General features: G+C 51.3%; 1 protein-coding gene across 2 annotated transcripts in view; it reads left to right on the plus strand.

Annotated features, from left to right (window-relative positions):
- Nucleotides 1-16,103, plus strand: part of klhdc3 (kelch domain containing 3) — a 113,547-nt gene that overhangs the window by 31,310 nt on the left and 66,134 nt on the right. For both annotated transcript variants that reach the window (XM_070870685.1, XM_070870686.1), the window contains exons 3-4: nt 9,973-10,149; nt 13,023-13,138. In XM_070870685.1, the coding sequence (XP_070726786.1) occupies nt 9,973-10,149; nt 13,023-13,138 (293 nt within the window). The remainder of the gene's footprint in view (nt 1-9,972; nt 10,150-13,022; nt 13,139-16,103) is intronic.

The raw sequence follows: 16,103 nt of genomic DNA on the forward strand, positions 1-16,103 counted from the left end.
GCCCCTATTTAAAAAAGGAGGCAGACAAAAAGCCGGAAACTATAGACCAGTTAGCCTAACATCTGTGATTGGGAAAATGCTGGAGCCCATTATTAAGGAAGTAGTAGCAGGACATTTGGAAAAGTATAATTCAATCAAGCAGAGTCAGCATGGATTTATGAAAGGGAAATCATGTTTGACAAATTAAATGGCGGAGCAGGCTTGAGGGGTCAAATGGCCTACTCCTGCTCCTATTTCTTATGTTCTTATGTAAATTTCCTGGAATTCCTTGAGGATGCAACGAGCAGGGTGGATAAGGTGGAACCAGTGGATGTGGTATATTTGGATTTCAAGAAGGCATTCGATAAGGTGCCACATAAAAGATTACTGCACCAGCTAAGAGCTCACGGGGTTGGGGGTAATATATTAGCATGGATAAAGGATTGGCTAGCAAACAGAAAACAGAGATTTGGGATAAATGGGTCATTTTCCGGTTGGCAAACAATAACTAGTGGGGTGCCGCAGGGATTGGTGCTGGGGCCTCAACTATTTACAATCTATCATCATCATCATCATCATAGGCAGTCCCTCGAAATCGAGGAAGACTTGCTTCCACTCTAAACGTGAGTTCTCAGGTGACTGTACAGTCTAATACGGGAATTACAGTCCCTGTCACAGGTGGGACAGACAGTGGTTGAGGGAAGGGGAGGGTGGGACTGGTTTGCCGCACGCTCCTTCCGCTGCCTGCGTTTGGTTTCTGCATGCTGTTGGCGATGAGACTCGAGATGCTCAGCGCCCTCCCGGATGCTTTTCCTCCACTGAGTGCGGTCTTTGGCCAGAGATTCCCAGGTGTCGGTGGGAATGTTGCACTTAATCAAGGAAGCTTTGAGGGTGTCCTTGAAACGTTTCCTCTGCCCACCTGGGGCTCGCTTGCCATGTAGGAGTTACATAAGAATTAGGAACAGGAGTAGGCCATCTAGCCCCTCGAGCCTGCTCCGCCATTCAATAAGATCATGGCTGATCTGGCCGTGGACTCAGCTCCACTTACCCGCCCGCTCCCCGTAACCCTTAATTCCCTTATTGGTTAAAAATCTATCGATCTGTGACTTGAATACATTCAATTAGCTAACCTCAACTGCTTCCTTGGGCAGAGAATTCCACAGATTCACAACCCTCTGGGAGAAGAAATTCCTTCTCAACTCCGTTTTAAATTTGCTCCCCCGTATTTTGAGGTTGTGCCCCCTAGTTCTAGTCTCCCCGACCAGTGGAAACAACCTCTCTGCCTCTATCTTGTCTATCCCTTTCATTATTTTAAATGTTTCTATAAGATCACCCCTCATCCTTCTGCACTCCAACGAGTAAAGACCCAGTCTACTCAATCTATCATCATAAGGTAACCCCCTCATCTCCGGAATCAGCCTAGTGAATCGTCTCTGTACCCCCTCCAAAGCCAGTATATCCTTCCTTAAGTAAGGTGACCAAAACTGCACGCAGTACTCCAGGTGCGGCCTCACCAATACCCTGTACAGTTGCAGCAGGACCTCCCTGCTTTTGTACTCCATCCCTCTCGCAATGAAGGCCAACATTGCATTCACCTTCCTGATTACCTGCTGCACCTGCAAACTAACTTTTTGGGATTCATGCACAAGGACTCCCAGGTCCCTCTGTACCTCAGCATGTTGTAATTTCTCCCCATTCAAATAATATTCCCTTTTACTGTTTTTTTCCCCAAGGTGGATGACCTCACACTTTCCGACATTGTATTCCATCTGCCAAACCTTAGTCCATTCGTTTAACCTATCCAAATCTCTTTGCAGCCTCTCTGTGTCCTCTACACAACCCGCTTTCCCACTAACCTTTGTGTCATCTGCAAATTTTGTTACACTACACTCTGTCCCCTCTTCCAGGTCATCTATGTATATTGTAAACAGTTGTGGTCCCAGCACCGATCCCTGTGGCACACCACTAACCACTGATTTCCAACCCGAAAAGGACCCATTTATCCCGACTCTCTGCTTTCTGTTCGCCAGCCAATTCTCTATCCATGCTAATACATTTCCTCTGACTCCACGTACCTTTATCTTCTGCAGTAACCTTTTGTGTGGCACCTTATCGAATGCTTTTTGGAAATCTAAATACACCACATCCATCGGTACACCTCGATCCACCATGCTCGTTATATCCTCAAAGAATTCCAGTAAATTAGTTAAACATGATTTCCCTTTCATGAATCCATGCTGCGTCTGCTTGATTGCACTATTTCTATCTAGATGTCCCGCTATTTCTTCCTTAATGATAGTTTCAAGCATTTTCCCCACTACAGATGTTAAACTAACCGGCCTATAGTTACCTGCCTTTTGTCTGCCCCCTTTTTTTAAACAGGGGCGTTACATTAGCTGCTTTCCAATCCGCTGGTACCTCCCCAGAGTCCAGAGAATTTTGGTAGATTATAACGAATGCATCTGCTATAACTTCCGCCATCTCTTTTAATACCCTGGGATGCATTGCATCAGGACCAGGGGACTTGTCTACCTTGAGTCCCATTAGCCTGTCCAGCACTACCCCCCTAGTGATAGTAATTGTCTCAAGGTCCTCCCTTCCCACATTCCTGTGACCAGCAAATTTTGGCATGGTTTTTGTGTCTTCCACTGTGAAGACCGAAGCAAAATAATTGTTTAAGGTCTCAGCCATTTCCACATTTCTCATTATTAAATCCCCCTTCTCATCTTCTAAGGGATCAACATTTACTTTAGTCACTCTTTTCCATTTTATATATCGGTAAAAGCTTTTACTATCCGTTTTTATGTTTTGCGCAAGTTTACCTTCGTAATCTATCTTTCCTTTCTTTATTGCTTTCTTAGTCATTCTTTGCTGTTGTTTAAAATTTTCCCAATCTTCTATTTTCCCACTAACCTTGGCCACCTTATATGCATTGGTCTTTGATTTGATACTCTCCTTTATGTCCTTGGTTATCCACGGCTGGTTATCCCTTCTCTTACCGCCCTTCTTTTTCACTGGAATATATTTTTGTTGAGCACTATGAAAGAGCTCCTTAAAAGTCCTCCACTGTTCCTCAATTGTGCCACCATTTAGTCTGTGTTTCCAGTCTACTTTAGCCAACTCTGCCCTCATCCCACTGTAGTCCCCTTTGTTTAAGCATAGTACGCTCGTTTCTGACACAACTTCCTCACCCTCAATCTGTATTACAAATTCAACCATACTGTGATCACTCATTCCGAGAGGATCTTTTACTAGGAGATCGTTTTTATTTTTCCTGTCTCATTACACAGGACCAGATCTAAGATAGCTAGCTCCCTTGTAGGCTCTGTAACATACTGTTCTAAGAAACAATCCCGTATGCATTCTATGAATTCCTCCTCCAGGCTACCCCATGCGATTTGAGTTGACCAATCGATATGTAGGTTAAAATCCCCCATGACTACTGCCGTTCCTTTTTCACATGTCTCCATTATTCCCTTGATTATTGCCCGCCCCACCGTAAAGTTATTATTTGGGGGCCTATAAACTACGCCCACCAGTGACTTTTTCCCCTTACTATCTCTAATCTCCACCCACAATGATTCAACATTTTGTTCATTAAAGCCAATATCGTCTCTCACAACTGTCCTGATATCATCCTTTATTAACAGAGCTACCCCACCTCCTTTCCCTTCTTGTCTATCTTTCCGAATTGTCAGATACCCCTGTATGTTTAATTCCCAGTCTTGGCCACCCTGCAACCATGTTTCTGTAATGGCCAGCTAATCATACCCATTTGTAATGATTTGTGCCGTCAACTCATTTACTTTATTTCGAATGCTGCGTGCGTTTAGGTAGTGTTTTAATCCTAGTTTTTAAACCATGATTTTTAGTTTTAACCCCTCCTGCAGCCCCTTTATATTCAGTGGCCCTTTTTGTTTTTTGCCTTGGGTTTCTCTGCCCTCCACTTTTACTCATCTCCTTTCTGTCTTTTGCTTTTGTCTCCTTTTTGTTTCCCTCTGTCTCCCTGCATTGGTTCCCATCCCCCTGCCATATTAGTTTAACTCCTCCCCAACAGCACTAGCAAACACTCCCCCGAGGACATTGGTTCCGGTCCTGCCCAGGTGCAGACCGTCCGGTTTGTACTGGTCCCACCTCCCCCAGAACCTGTTCCAATGCCCCAGAAATTTGAATCCCTCCCTGCTGCACCACTGCTCAAGCCACAAGTTCCGAGTAGAGCGCTTGCTTTAGGAGTCTCGTGTCGGGCATGCGGCCTGCGCAGTGGAGCTGGTCGAGTGTGGTCAGTGCTTCGAAGCTGGGGATGTTGGCCTGATCGAGAACACTGACGTTGGTGCTTCTGTCCTCACAGGGGATTTGCAGGATCTTGCAGAGGCAGTGCTGGTGGTATTTCTCCAGCGATTTGAGGTGTCTACTGTATATGGTCCATGTCTCTGAGCCATCTCGGAGGGCGGGTATCACTACAGCTCTGTAGACCATAAGCCTGGTCTTCAAACACTCTTCCGAAGGGTGTGCTAGCACATGGGAGGCGGTGTTGCATCTCGTCATCGATGTCTGCTCTTGCTGCTAGTAGGTTCTGAAGGTATGGAAAATGGTCCACGTTGTCCAAGGCCATGCTGTGGATTTTGAAGACCGGGGGGTAGTGTTGTGTGGCGGGGTCAGGTTGGTGAAGCACCTTTGTCTTACGGATGTTTAGTGTAAGGCTCATGCTTTCGTACGCCTCGGTGAAGATGTTGACGATGACTTGGAGTTCGGCCTCCCGAGTGTGCGCAGATGCAAGCGCCGTCCACGTACTGTAGTTCGATGACAGAGGATGGGACAGTCTTGGATCTGGTCTGGACACGACGAAGCTTGAACAGGCTCCCATTGGTTCTGTAGTTTGGTTCCACTCCAGCGGGGAACTTGTTGGGCGTGAGTACGGCAGCGAGGAAGATCGAGAAGAGGGTTGGGGCGATGATGCTGATGTGGCCAAGTTTGCTGATGATACAAAGATGGGCGGGAAAGTAAATTGTGAGGAGGACACAAAAAATCTGCAAAGGGATATAGACAGGCTAAGTGAGTGGGCAAAAATTTGGCAGATGGAGTATGATGTGGGAAAGTGTGAGGTTATCCACTTTGGCAGGAATAATAGACAAGCAAATTATAATTTAAATGGAGAAAAATTGCAAAGTGCTGCAGTACAGAGGGACCTGGGGGTCCTTATGCATGAAACACAAAACGTTAGTACGCAGATACAGCAAGTGGTCAGGAAGGCAAATGGAATGTTGGCCTTTGTTGCAAGGGGGATAGTGTATAAAAGCAGAGAAGTCCTGCTACAACTGTACAGGGTATTGGTGAGGCCACACCTGGGGTACTGCGTACAGTTTTGGTCTCTGTATTTAAGGTAGAATATACTTGCATTGGAGGCTGTTCAGAGAAAGTTCACTTGGTTGATTCTGGAGTTGAGGGGGTTGACTTATGAGGCTAGGTTGAGGAGGTTGGGCCTCTACTCATTGGAGTTTAGAAGAATAAGAGGTGATCTTATTGAGACATAAGGTAATGAGGGGGCTCGACAAGGTGGACGCAGAGAGAATATTTCCACTTAGAGGGGATTTCTCTGCCCCAGGGAGCTGTGGAGGCTGGGTCATTGAATATATTTAAGGCGGCGATAGACAGGTTTTTGAGTGATGAGGGAGTAAAGGGTTATGGGGAGTGGGCAGGGAAGTGGAGCTGAGCCCATGATCAGGTCAGCCATGATCCTATTAAATGGCGGAGCAGGCTCGAGGGGGCCAAATGGCCAACTCCTGCTCCTAGTTCTTACGTTAGAATCATCGAAGAATCATAGAAGTTTACAGCACGTGTCTACGACGGCCAACAAGAGGCTACCCAGCCTAATCCCACTTTCTAGCTCTAGGTCTGTAGCCCTGCAGGTTACGGAACTTCAGGTGCACATCCAGTAGTTTTTAAATGTGGTGAGGGTTTCTGCCTCTACCACCCTTTCAGGCAGTGAGTTCCAGACCCCCCACCACCCTCTGGGTGAAGACATTTCCCCTCAAATCCCCTCTAAACCTTCTACCAATTACATTAAATCTATGCCTTCTGGTTGTTGACCTCTCTGCCAAGAGAAATATGCCCTTTCTATCCACTATATCCAGGCCCCTCATAATTTTATAGATTTCAATCAGGTCTCCCCTCAGCCTCCTCTGTTCCAATGAAAACAAACCCAGCCTATCCAATCTGTCCTCGTGGCTAAGATTCTCCAGTCCCGGCAACATCCTCGTAAATCTCCTCTACTCTCTCCAGTGCAATCACGTCCTTCCTATAATGCGGTGATCAGAACTGCACGCAGTACTCTAGCTGTGGCCTAACCAGTGTTCTTATGTTCTGATGATTGAGGGATAAATATTGGCTCCAGGACACTGGGGATAACTTCCCTGTTCTTCAGAATAGTGCCGTGGGATCTTTTACATCTCCCTGAGAGAGCAGACGGGGCCTCAGTTTAATGTCTCATCCGAAAGAGTGCCCGTGTGACAGTGCAGTGCTCCCTCAGTACTGCCCCTCCAACACTGTAGCACTCCCTCAGTACTGCCCCTCCAACACTGCAGCACTCCCTCAGTACTGCCCCTCCGACAGTGCGGCGCTCCCTCAGTACTCCCGGTGTGACAGTGCAGTGCTCCCTCAGTTCTGCCCCTCCGACATTGCAGCGCTCCCTCAGTTCTGCCCCTCCAACACTGCAGCACTCCCTCAGTACTGCCCCACCGACAGTGCAGCACTCCCTCAGTACTGCCCCACCGACAGTGCGGCGCTCCCTCAGTACTGCCCCTCCGACAGTGCGGCGCTCCCTCAGTACTGCCCCTCCGACAGTGCGCGCTCCCTCAGTTCTGCCCCTATAACAGTGCGGCGCTCCCTCAGTACTGCCCCTCCGACGCTGCAGCACTCCCTCAGGACTGACCCTCCGACAGTGCGCGCTCCCTCAGTTCTGCCCCTATAACAGTGCGGCGCTCCCTCAGTACTGCACTGGGAGTGTCTGCCTGGATTACGTGCTAAAGTCAGGAGTGGTACGCAAGCCTACAACCTTCTGACTCCAAGGTGAGAGTGTAACGCACTGAGCCAGGCATAACGCCCATGGACATTAAGGGTTACGAAACTAAGACGGGTGGATGGCGATACGATAGAGATTAGCCGTGATCTCATTGAATGCTGGAGCAGGCTCAAAGGACCCCTCCTGTTCCTGTGGTGAGTATCAGCATTCATTAGCAGTGCGCTGAATGCAGTGATAACCTGGTTATTGTGTAACCCACTGAGCCTTCCAGCTGTTGGTGTTTTGTCTCAGACTGAAATAGTGAACTTGCCTGTTTCTCCCCCCCCCCCCCCCACACACCATTACCTGTGAATGAACCAATTCTGCAAAAGGCAGTTAAGGCTAGATGAATTGTTAATTCTAAATCTGAGATTGATAGCTTTATGTTAACCACAGGTATTGAGGGATATGGGCCAGAGGCGGGTAGATGGAGTTAGGCTGCAGGTCAGCCATATATCGGAGCAGGCTGGAGGGGCTGAATGTCGTCCTCCTGTTGATGTTCCTTCCAGCCACTCCCGAGGGAGCCTACTCCATAGATTGACCTCGCTCACTGATGTATTGTTGCCGCAATTAGTTGTGAATTTAGCTTCTGCTGTTCTGGACACGGTGAGACAGCTGGTCATTGGCACCATTATCCAGTTCCTATATAATGGTATCGGCTGTCCGTGCAGCTCGAGGAGTCTGTTTTGCTTTTAATTCCCTGCGTCACACAAACTCATCGACTGCCCTCTTTGTACCCACTCCTCGCCTGACCTCGAACTCTTGGTTTGGACGGTGGCCATCGTGTCTGTTTGAGTTGAAAGAGCAGGTTGCTGGATGCGAGGTCTCTGAATGGTTGGTCAGCGCTGTCTAGTCGGACAGGAGGACAGGGTCTCCTCTTGGGGAAACAAAGACTGCGGCCCACGGATTCAGGACGAGGACACGTTGACGAGCAAAGTCCATCTTATAAATCTGCTGCTATTTAAGAACATAAGAACATAAGAAATAGGAGCAGGAGTAGGCCATTTGGTCCCTCGAGCCTGCTCCGCCATTTAATACGATAATGGCTGATCCGATCATTGACTCAGCTCTACTTCCCCGCCCGCTCCCCAAAACCCCTTATCATCTTATCGGTTAAGAAACTGTTCATTTCTGCTTTATATATATTCAATGTCCCAGCTTCCAAAGCTCTGAAGCAACAAATTCCACAGATCCACAATCCTCTGTGAGAGAAGAAATTCCTCCTCATCTCTGTTTTAAATGGACAGCCCCTTATTCTAAGACCATGCCCTCTAGTTCTAGTCTCCCCCATCAGTGGAAACATCCTCTCTGCATCCACTTTGTCAAGCCCCTCTCATAATCTTATACCTTTCGATAAGATCACCTCTCATTCTTCTGAATTCCAATGAGTAGAGGCCCAAACTACTCAACCTTTCCTCATAAGTCAATCCCCCTCATCCCCGAATAAATCTTGTGAACCCTCTCTGAACTGCCTCAGGCAAGTGAATAGCCCCAAACAGCCCGGATTATGAGCCGCCTGCAGTACTCCCCACCCAGCGGCAAAACTGTCCACACCTCGGAGAAAGCATCACACACACCGGGCTCGGCATGCTCAGTGCGCGGGATCGCCCGGGGCTCGGTGCGCGGGATCGCCCGGGGCTCGGTGCGCGGGATCGCCCGGGGCTCGGTGCGCGGGATCGCCCGGGGCTCGGTGCGCGGAATCGCCCGGGGCTCAGTGCGCGGGATCGCTCGGTGCGCGGGATCGCCCGGGGCTCGGTGCGCGGGATCGCCCGGGGCTCGGTGCGCGGGATCGCCCGGTGCGCGGGATCGCCCGGGGCTCGGTGCGCGGGATCGCCCGGGGCTCGGTGCGCGGGATCGCCCGGGGCTCGGTGCGCGGGATCGCCCGGGGCTCGGTGAGCTCAGTGCGTGGGATCACAATGATGGGGAACGTGGGGAATAATCGAGACATATTCAGCTGCAGTATTAGCAACAACAACTTGCATTTATAAAGCGCCTTTAACGCAGTGAAACGTCCCGAGGTGCTTTACAACATCTCCAGCATTGAAGCACTGACCACACTCGACCAGCTCCGCTGGGCGGGCCACATTGTTCGCATGTCTGACACAAGACTCCCAAAGCAAGTGCTGTACTCGGAACTCCTTCATGGCAAGCGCACCCCAGGTGGGCAGAGGAAACGTTTCAAGGACACCCTGAAATCCTCCCTGATAAAGTGCAACATCCCCACCGACACCTGGGAATCCCTGGCCAAAGACTGCCCTAAGTGGAGGAAGAGAATCTGGGAGGGCGCTGAGCACCTCGAGTCTCATCGGCGAGAGCATGCAGAAATCAAGCGCAGGCAGTGGAAGGAGCGTGCGGCAAACCTGTCCCACCCACCCTTTCCTTCAACCACTGTCTGTCCCACCTGTGACAGGGGCTGTAATTCCCATTTTGGACTGTTCAGTCACCTGAGAACTCATTTTTAGATTGGAAGCAAGTCTTCCTCGATTTCGAGGGACTGCCTATGATGATGCGGTAAAATTTGGACACCGAGCCACATAAGTAGACATTAGCTTGGTCAAGGAAGTGGCTTTTTAGGAATAAAGAGAGGCGGAGAGGTTTAGGGAGGGAGTTCCAGAGCTTGGGGCCCAGGCAACAGAAGGCACGGCCACCGATGGTTGAGCGATTATAATCAGGGATGGTCAGGAGGGCAGAATTCAAGGAGCGCAGAGATCTCGGGGAGGTGTGGGGCTGGAGGAGATTACAGAGATAAGCCAATACTCTTGCCCATCACTTGTTGCTGTGATTCCCAGCGCTGACTCGCCAGTACTGCACCCTTGTGTCTGGGGCTCCAAATGCTGTGCAGCTGTAACCAGTTTCTGACGGCCAGACTCAGTGTTTCTCTGCTGGTGCGCAGCGAGTTCTCCACCACCTGATCCGTGTTTCCTTCTCCACTTCAGTTTCACTTCGCTGGATGAAGCTGCCGCCCTTCCGCTCGGAGAGGAGGGAACAATCCCCTGCGGTGCCATACATGAGGTACGGACACACCGCAGTGCTCGTCGATGACACCATCTACATCTGGGGCGGCAGGAATGACACCGAGGGAGCGTGCAACGTGCTGTACGCGTTCGATATCAGTAAGTACTGCCCCTCCGACAGTGCGGCACTCCCTCAGTACTGCCCCTCCGACAGTGCGGCACTCCCTCAGTACTGCCCCTCCGACAGTGCGGCACTCCCTCAGTACTGCCCCTCCGACAGTGCGGCACTCCCTCAGTACTGCCCCTCCGACAGTGCGGTGCTCCTTCAGTACTGCCCCTCCGACAGTGCGGCACTCCCTCAGTACTGCCCCTCCGACAGTGCGGCACTCCCTCAGTACTGCCCCTCCGACAGTGCAGCACTCCCTCAGTACTGCCCCTCCGACAGTGCGGCACTCCCTCAGTACTGCCCCTCCGACAGTGCGGCACTCCCTCAGTACTGCCCCTCCGACAGTGCGGCACTCCCTCAGTACTGCCCCTCCGACAGTGCGGCACTCCCTCAGTACTGCCCCTCCGACAGTGCGGCACTCCCTCAGTACTGCCCCTCCGACAGTGCGGCGCTCCCTCAGTCCTGCCCCTCCGACAGTGCAACACTCCCTCAGTCCTGCCCCTCCGACAGTGCGGCTCTCCTTCAGTACTCCCCCTCCGACAGTGCGACACTCCCTCAGTACTGCCCCTCCGACAGTGCGGCTCTCCCTCAGTACTGCCCCTCCGACAGTGCGGCACTCCCTCAGTACTGCCCCTCCGACAGTGCGGCACTCCCTCAGTACTGCCCCTCCGACAGTGCGGCACTCCCTCAGTACTGCCCACCCGACAGTGCACTACTCCCTCAGTACTGCCCCTCCGACAGTGCAGCACTCCCTCAGTACTCCCCCTCCGACAGTGCAGCACTCCCTCAGTACTGCCCCTCCGACAGTGCGGCACTCCCTCAGTACTGCCGCTCCGACAGTGCAGTGCTCCCTCAGTACTGCCCCTCCGACAGTGCAGTGCTCCCTCAGTACTGCCCCTCCGACAGTGCGGCTCTCCCTCAGTACTGCCCCTCCGACAGTGCAGTGCTCCCTCAGTGCAGCACTGAAGTGCCCGCCTGGATTATGTGCTCAAGTCCCTGGAGCAAGGCTTGAATTACAATAGTGACCGCTCTTCATAAAGTTCTTCTTTGGCTGTTAAGCGTTTCGGGGCGTCCTGTATAAAATGCAGTTTCTTTCTTTTGAACCCGTGACCACCTTTACTGTGAGGTGAGAGCGCTAGCTAGTGTAACACCATAAATAATGTGCCTACTGATTCACAGAAGCTGCCCAGGGTTCTTGCTCCCTGTCCCCTGGGATCTGTCTCCGCCCCGCCCCCTGGGATCTGTCTCCGCCCCGCCCCCTGGGATCTGTCTCCGCCCCCACCAATCGGCCCCCCCCCCCCCCGGGTTCTGTGCCTCGAGCAATAAAGGCAAGCATTCCGTATGCCTTCTTAACTACCTTATCCACCTGGCGTGCTACTTTCAGGAATTTGTGGACAAACACTCCAAGGTCCCGTTGTTCATCTACACAATTAAGTGGCCTACCGCTTAATGTGTATACTCTTTCCTTATTAGCCCTCCCAAAGTGCATCACCTCACACTTCTCTGGATTAAATTCCATTTGCCACTGCTCTGCCCACCTGACCAGTTCATTGATATCTTCCTGCAGTCTACAGCTTTCTTCTTCATTATCAACCACACAGCCGGTTTTAGTGTCATCTGCAAACTTCTTAATCATACTTACTACATTCAAATCTAAATCGTTGATATATACCACAAAATGCAAGGGACCCAGTACTGAGACCTGTGGAACCCCACTGGAAACATCCTTCCAGTCACAAAAACATCCATCGACCATTACCCTTTGCTTCCTACCTTGAAGCCAATTTTGGATCCAACTTGCCACTTTGCCCTGGATCCCATGGGCTTAAACCTTTGTTGACCAGTCTACCATGTGGGACCTTATCAAAAGCTTTACTAAAGTCCATATACAGTACATCGTACACACTAGCCTCATTGACCCTCCTGGTTATCTCCTCAAAAAATAGTCAAAACATGATTTTCCCTTAACAAATCCATGCTGACTATCCCTAATTAATCTTTGCCTTTCCAAATGTCGATTTATCCTGTTTTTCAGGATTTTTTCCAATAATTTACCCACCACTGAGGGTAGGCCTGTAATTACTCGGCCTATCTCTTTCTCCCTCCTTAAACAAGGATACCACATTGGCAGTCCTCCAGTCCTCTGGCACCATGCCCAAATCCAAAGAGGACTGGAAAATGATGGTCAAGGCCTCTGCTATTTCCTCTTTTGCTTCGCTCAACAGCATTTCATCCGGGCCTGGGAACTTACTCACTTTCAAAGCTGCTAAACCCCTTAATACCTCCTCTCTCGCTTTGTTTATTTCGTCCAGAATTTCACACTCTCTCCTCGATAGCAGTACACGTTCAACCTCCAAAATCCGGAATCCGGACACCGGGTCGATCTGTGGCGGGATCGTCCGGAAATCGGAAAATGTTCCGATATCCGGACTTCCCCCCTCCTCGGCGAACCGACTTCGCCCCGGCCCGACCTCACCCCGACCTCGTCCCCCCTCCCTCCACTTCCTCGCGGCTTGGCCCCGCCCGACGACCTCATCGATGGGCCCGGTGACCCGAACAGCTCCTCGGGAGCACTCTTTTCCCCCATCCCCCCCCCTCCCTTTCTGATGTTCTGAAATCCAGAAATACCCGAACCTGGGCTCGGGTGTTTCCGGATTTCGTGACGTCAGAAAGACGTTCCGAAGTCCGGAAAAACACGAAAATCGGCTCGGCTTCGGTCCCGAGGTTGCTGGATTCGGGAGGTCGAACCTGTATCTGCATTGCTTCTTTCCTAAGTGAGAACAGCCACACAGTATTCGTTAAGAGCCATAGCCACATCTTCCGCCTGCACACACACATTATCCTGGTACTATGCTTCCACCCGCAGGCTCTCACAGCTGGTCCACGCCGAAGGTTTATGGCTCGATTCCTGGAGCCCGGGACGGACACTCGGCCTGCGCTCTGAGCAAGTGCATGTTCATCTTCGGAGGCTACGAGCAGCTGGTAAGCACTGTCCCAGAATCTTACCCCCGTAGCCAGATGCCATTCGGCCCATTGTGCCGGTGCTGGCTCTGTGACCGAGCTGTCCAATTAATCCCGCTCCCCTGCCCTTTCCACGTAGTCCTGTCAATCTTCCCCAACAATTATTTATCCAATTCTCTTTAGAAAGTCACGACTGAATCTGCTCCCAGCGCCCTTTCAGGCAGCGCGTTCCAGATCACAACAACTCGCTGCGTTTAATAAGTGTCTGGTTCTTTTGCCAATCACCTTAAACCCGTGTCCTCTGGTTATCGAGCCTTCGGCCTCTGGAAAGTTTCTCCCGATCAAAACCCTTCATGGTATTGAACACCTCTGTTAAATCTCCTCTTAACCTTCTCTGCTCCAAGGAGAACAACCCCAGCTTCTCCAGTCTCTCCCCGTAACTGAAGTCCCTCATCCCTGGAACCATTCTCATAAATCACCTCTGCTCCCTCTCCAGGGCCGTCACATCCTTCCTAAAGTGCGGTGCCCAGAATTGGACACAATACTCCAGCTGGGGCCTAACCAGTGATCTTTATAAAATGTTCAGCAATACTGCCTTACTTTTGGACACTTTGCCTCTATGTATAAAGTCACCAAGGACCCCATAAGCTTTTTTATAGCAGCTTTATGGACTTGTCCTGACACCTTCAAATACTTATGTCTGCCTACATTAAAGGCACTGTTAAAGACAAGTTATTGAGGTGCTGTTCGTATCTGCCAAGGCCAGGTCCCTGTGTCATTTTTATTCGTTCACAGGATGTTGGCGTTGCTGGCAAGGCCGGCATTTATTGCCCATCCCTAACTGCCCCTTGAGAAGGTGGTGGTGAGCCGCCTTCTTGAACCGCTGCAGTCCGTGTGGTGAAGGTGCTCCCACAGTGCTGTTAGGGAGGGAGTTCCAGGATTGTGACCCAGCGACGATGAAGGAACGGCCGATATATTTCCAAGTCAGGATGGTGTGTGACTGGGAGGGGAACGTTGAGGTGGTGGTGTTCCCATGCATCTGCTGCCCTTGTCCTTCTGGGCGGTAGAGGTCGCGGGTTTGGGAGGTGCTGCCGAAGAAGCCTTGGCGAATTGCTGCAGTGCATCTTGTAGATGGTACACACTGCAGCCAGGGGGCGCCGGTGGTGGAGGGAGTGAGTGTTGGAGGTGGTGGATGGGGGGCTGATCAAGCGGGCGGGTTTGTCCTGGATGGTGTCGAGCTTCTTGAGTGTTGTTGGAGCTGCACCATCCCGGCAAGTGGAGAGTGTTCCCTCACACTCCTGACTTGTGCCTTGTAGATGGTGGAAAAGGTTTGGGGAGTCAGGAGGTGAGACACTCACTGCAGAATACCCAGCCTCTGACCTGCTCTTGTGGCCACAGTATTTATGTGTCTGGTCCAGTTAAGTTTCTGGTCAATGGTGACCCCCAGGATGTTGATGGGGGATTCGGTGATGGTAATACCGTTGAATGTTAAGGGTCGGTGGTTAGACTCTCGCTTGTTGGAGATGGTCATTGCCTGGTACTTGTGTGGTGTGAATGTTACTTGCCACTTATCAGCCCAAGCCTGAATGTTGTCCAGGACTTGCTGTATGTGGGCACGGACTGCTCCATTATCTGAGGAGTTGTGAATGGCACTGAACACTGTGCAGTCATCAGCGAACATCCCCACTTCTGACCTTATGATGGAGGGAAGGTCATTGATGGAGCAGCTGAAGATGTTTGGGCCGAGGACACTGCCCTGAGGAACTCCTGCAGCGATGTCCTGGGGCTGGGATGATTGACCTCCAACCACCACAACCATCTTCCTGTGTGCTGGGTATGACTCCAGCCAGTGGGGAGTTTTCCCCGATTCCCATTGACCAGTTTTACTCGGGCTCCTTGATGCCACACTCGGTCAAAAGCTGCCTTGATGTCGAGGGCAGTCACTCTCAGCTCACCTCTGGAATCACCTGTGGGGAAGGAGAGCTCCAGTCGTCGCTGAAGGAGGAAGGGAGGCCAGCCGCCGTCGTAGGAGAGGATCCGATCACCATTGAGGAGGAGGTCACCTTCTCCACTGGTGACCTGGCCTCCTCCTCTCCAGCACGTGGTGAGTACCATGGCTCTGACCCCCCCCCCATTCTGAACCCCAGTGGATCACTGACCCCCCCCCCCCCCCCAATGCCTGCCCCCAACCAAGCCTCGGTCCACCTACCATCAATGGCGCTACTCAGCGCCGAGCTTACGGCCAACATCTCGCTGTAGGCAATGAGGCCCATACAGCAGTGCCTGGTCTCCAGTCGTCTTGGATCCCCTTGCCACTGGACCAAGACCTTGCTCAGCTAAGCCAGTGTGCAACGGCCACCCCACGTTAAAATAACTTCCACACCGGCATCTTCCACTCCTCTAACATGAAGTTCGGAACCTGGAACGTCAGGATCCTCATGGACAACCCAAACAGCGCCATAGTTGCCCGGGAACTTAGACACTTCGATATCGACATCACCGCCCTAAGCGAGACCCGGCGGGCAGGGGAAGGCCAGCTCCAGGAACAAGGTGGAGGTTACACCTTCTTCTGGAAAGGTGACCGGGACTGTGGTTCTCGTATTGGACTGTTCAGCCACTTAAGGACTCATTTTTAAGAGTGGAAGCAAGTCTTCCTCGATTCCGAGGGACTACCTATGATGATGATGACCTCTGGAATTGAGCTCTTGTGTCCATGTTTGGACCAAGGCTGTAATGAGGTCTGGAGCCGAGTGATCCTGGTGGAACCAAACTGAGCATCGGTGAGCAGGTTATTGGTGAGTAAGTTCCGCTTGATAGCACTGTCGATGACACCTTCCATCACTTTGCTGATGATTGAGAGTAGACTGATGGGGCGGTCATTGGCCGGATTGGATTTGTCCTGCTTTTTGTAGACAGGACATACCTGGGCAGTTTTCCACATTGTCGGGTAGATACCAGTGTTGTAGCTGTAATGGAACAGCTTGGC

The sequence above is a fragment of the Pristiophorus japonicus genome, unplaced genomic scaffold (assembly GCF_044704955.1).
Source record: "Pristiophorus japonicus isolate sPriJap1 unplaced genomic scaffold, sPriJap1.hap1 HAP1_SCAFFOLD_160, whole genome shotgun sequence".
Taxonomy (NCBI): Eukaryota; Metazoa; Chordata; class Chondrichthyes; family Pristiophoridae; genus Pristiophorus; species Pristiophorus japonicus.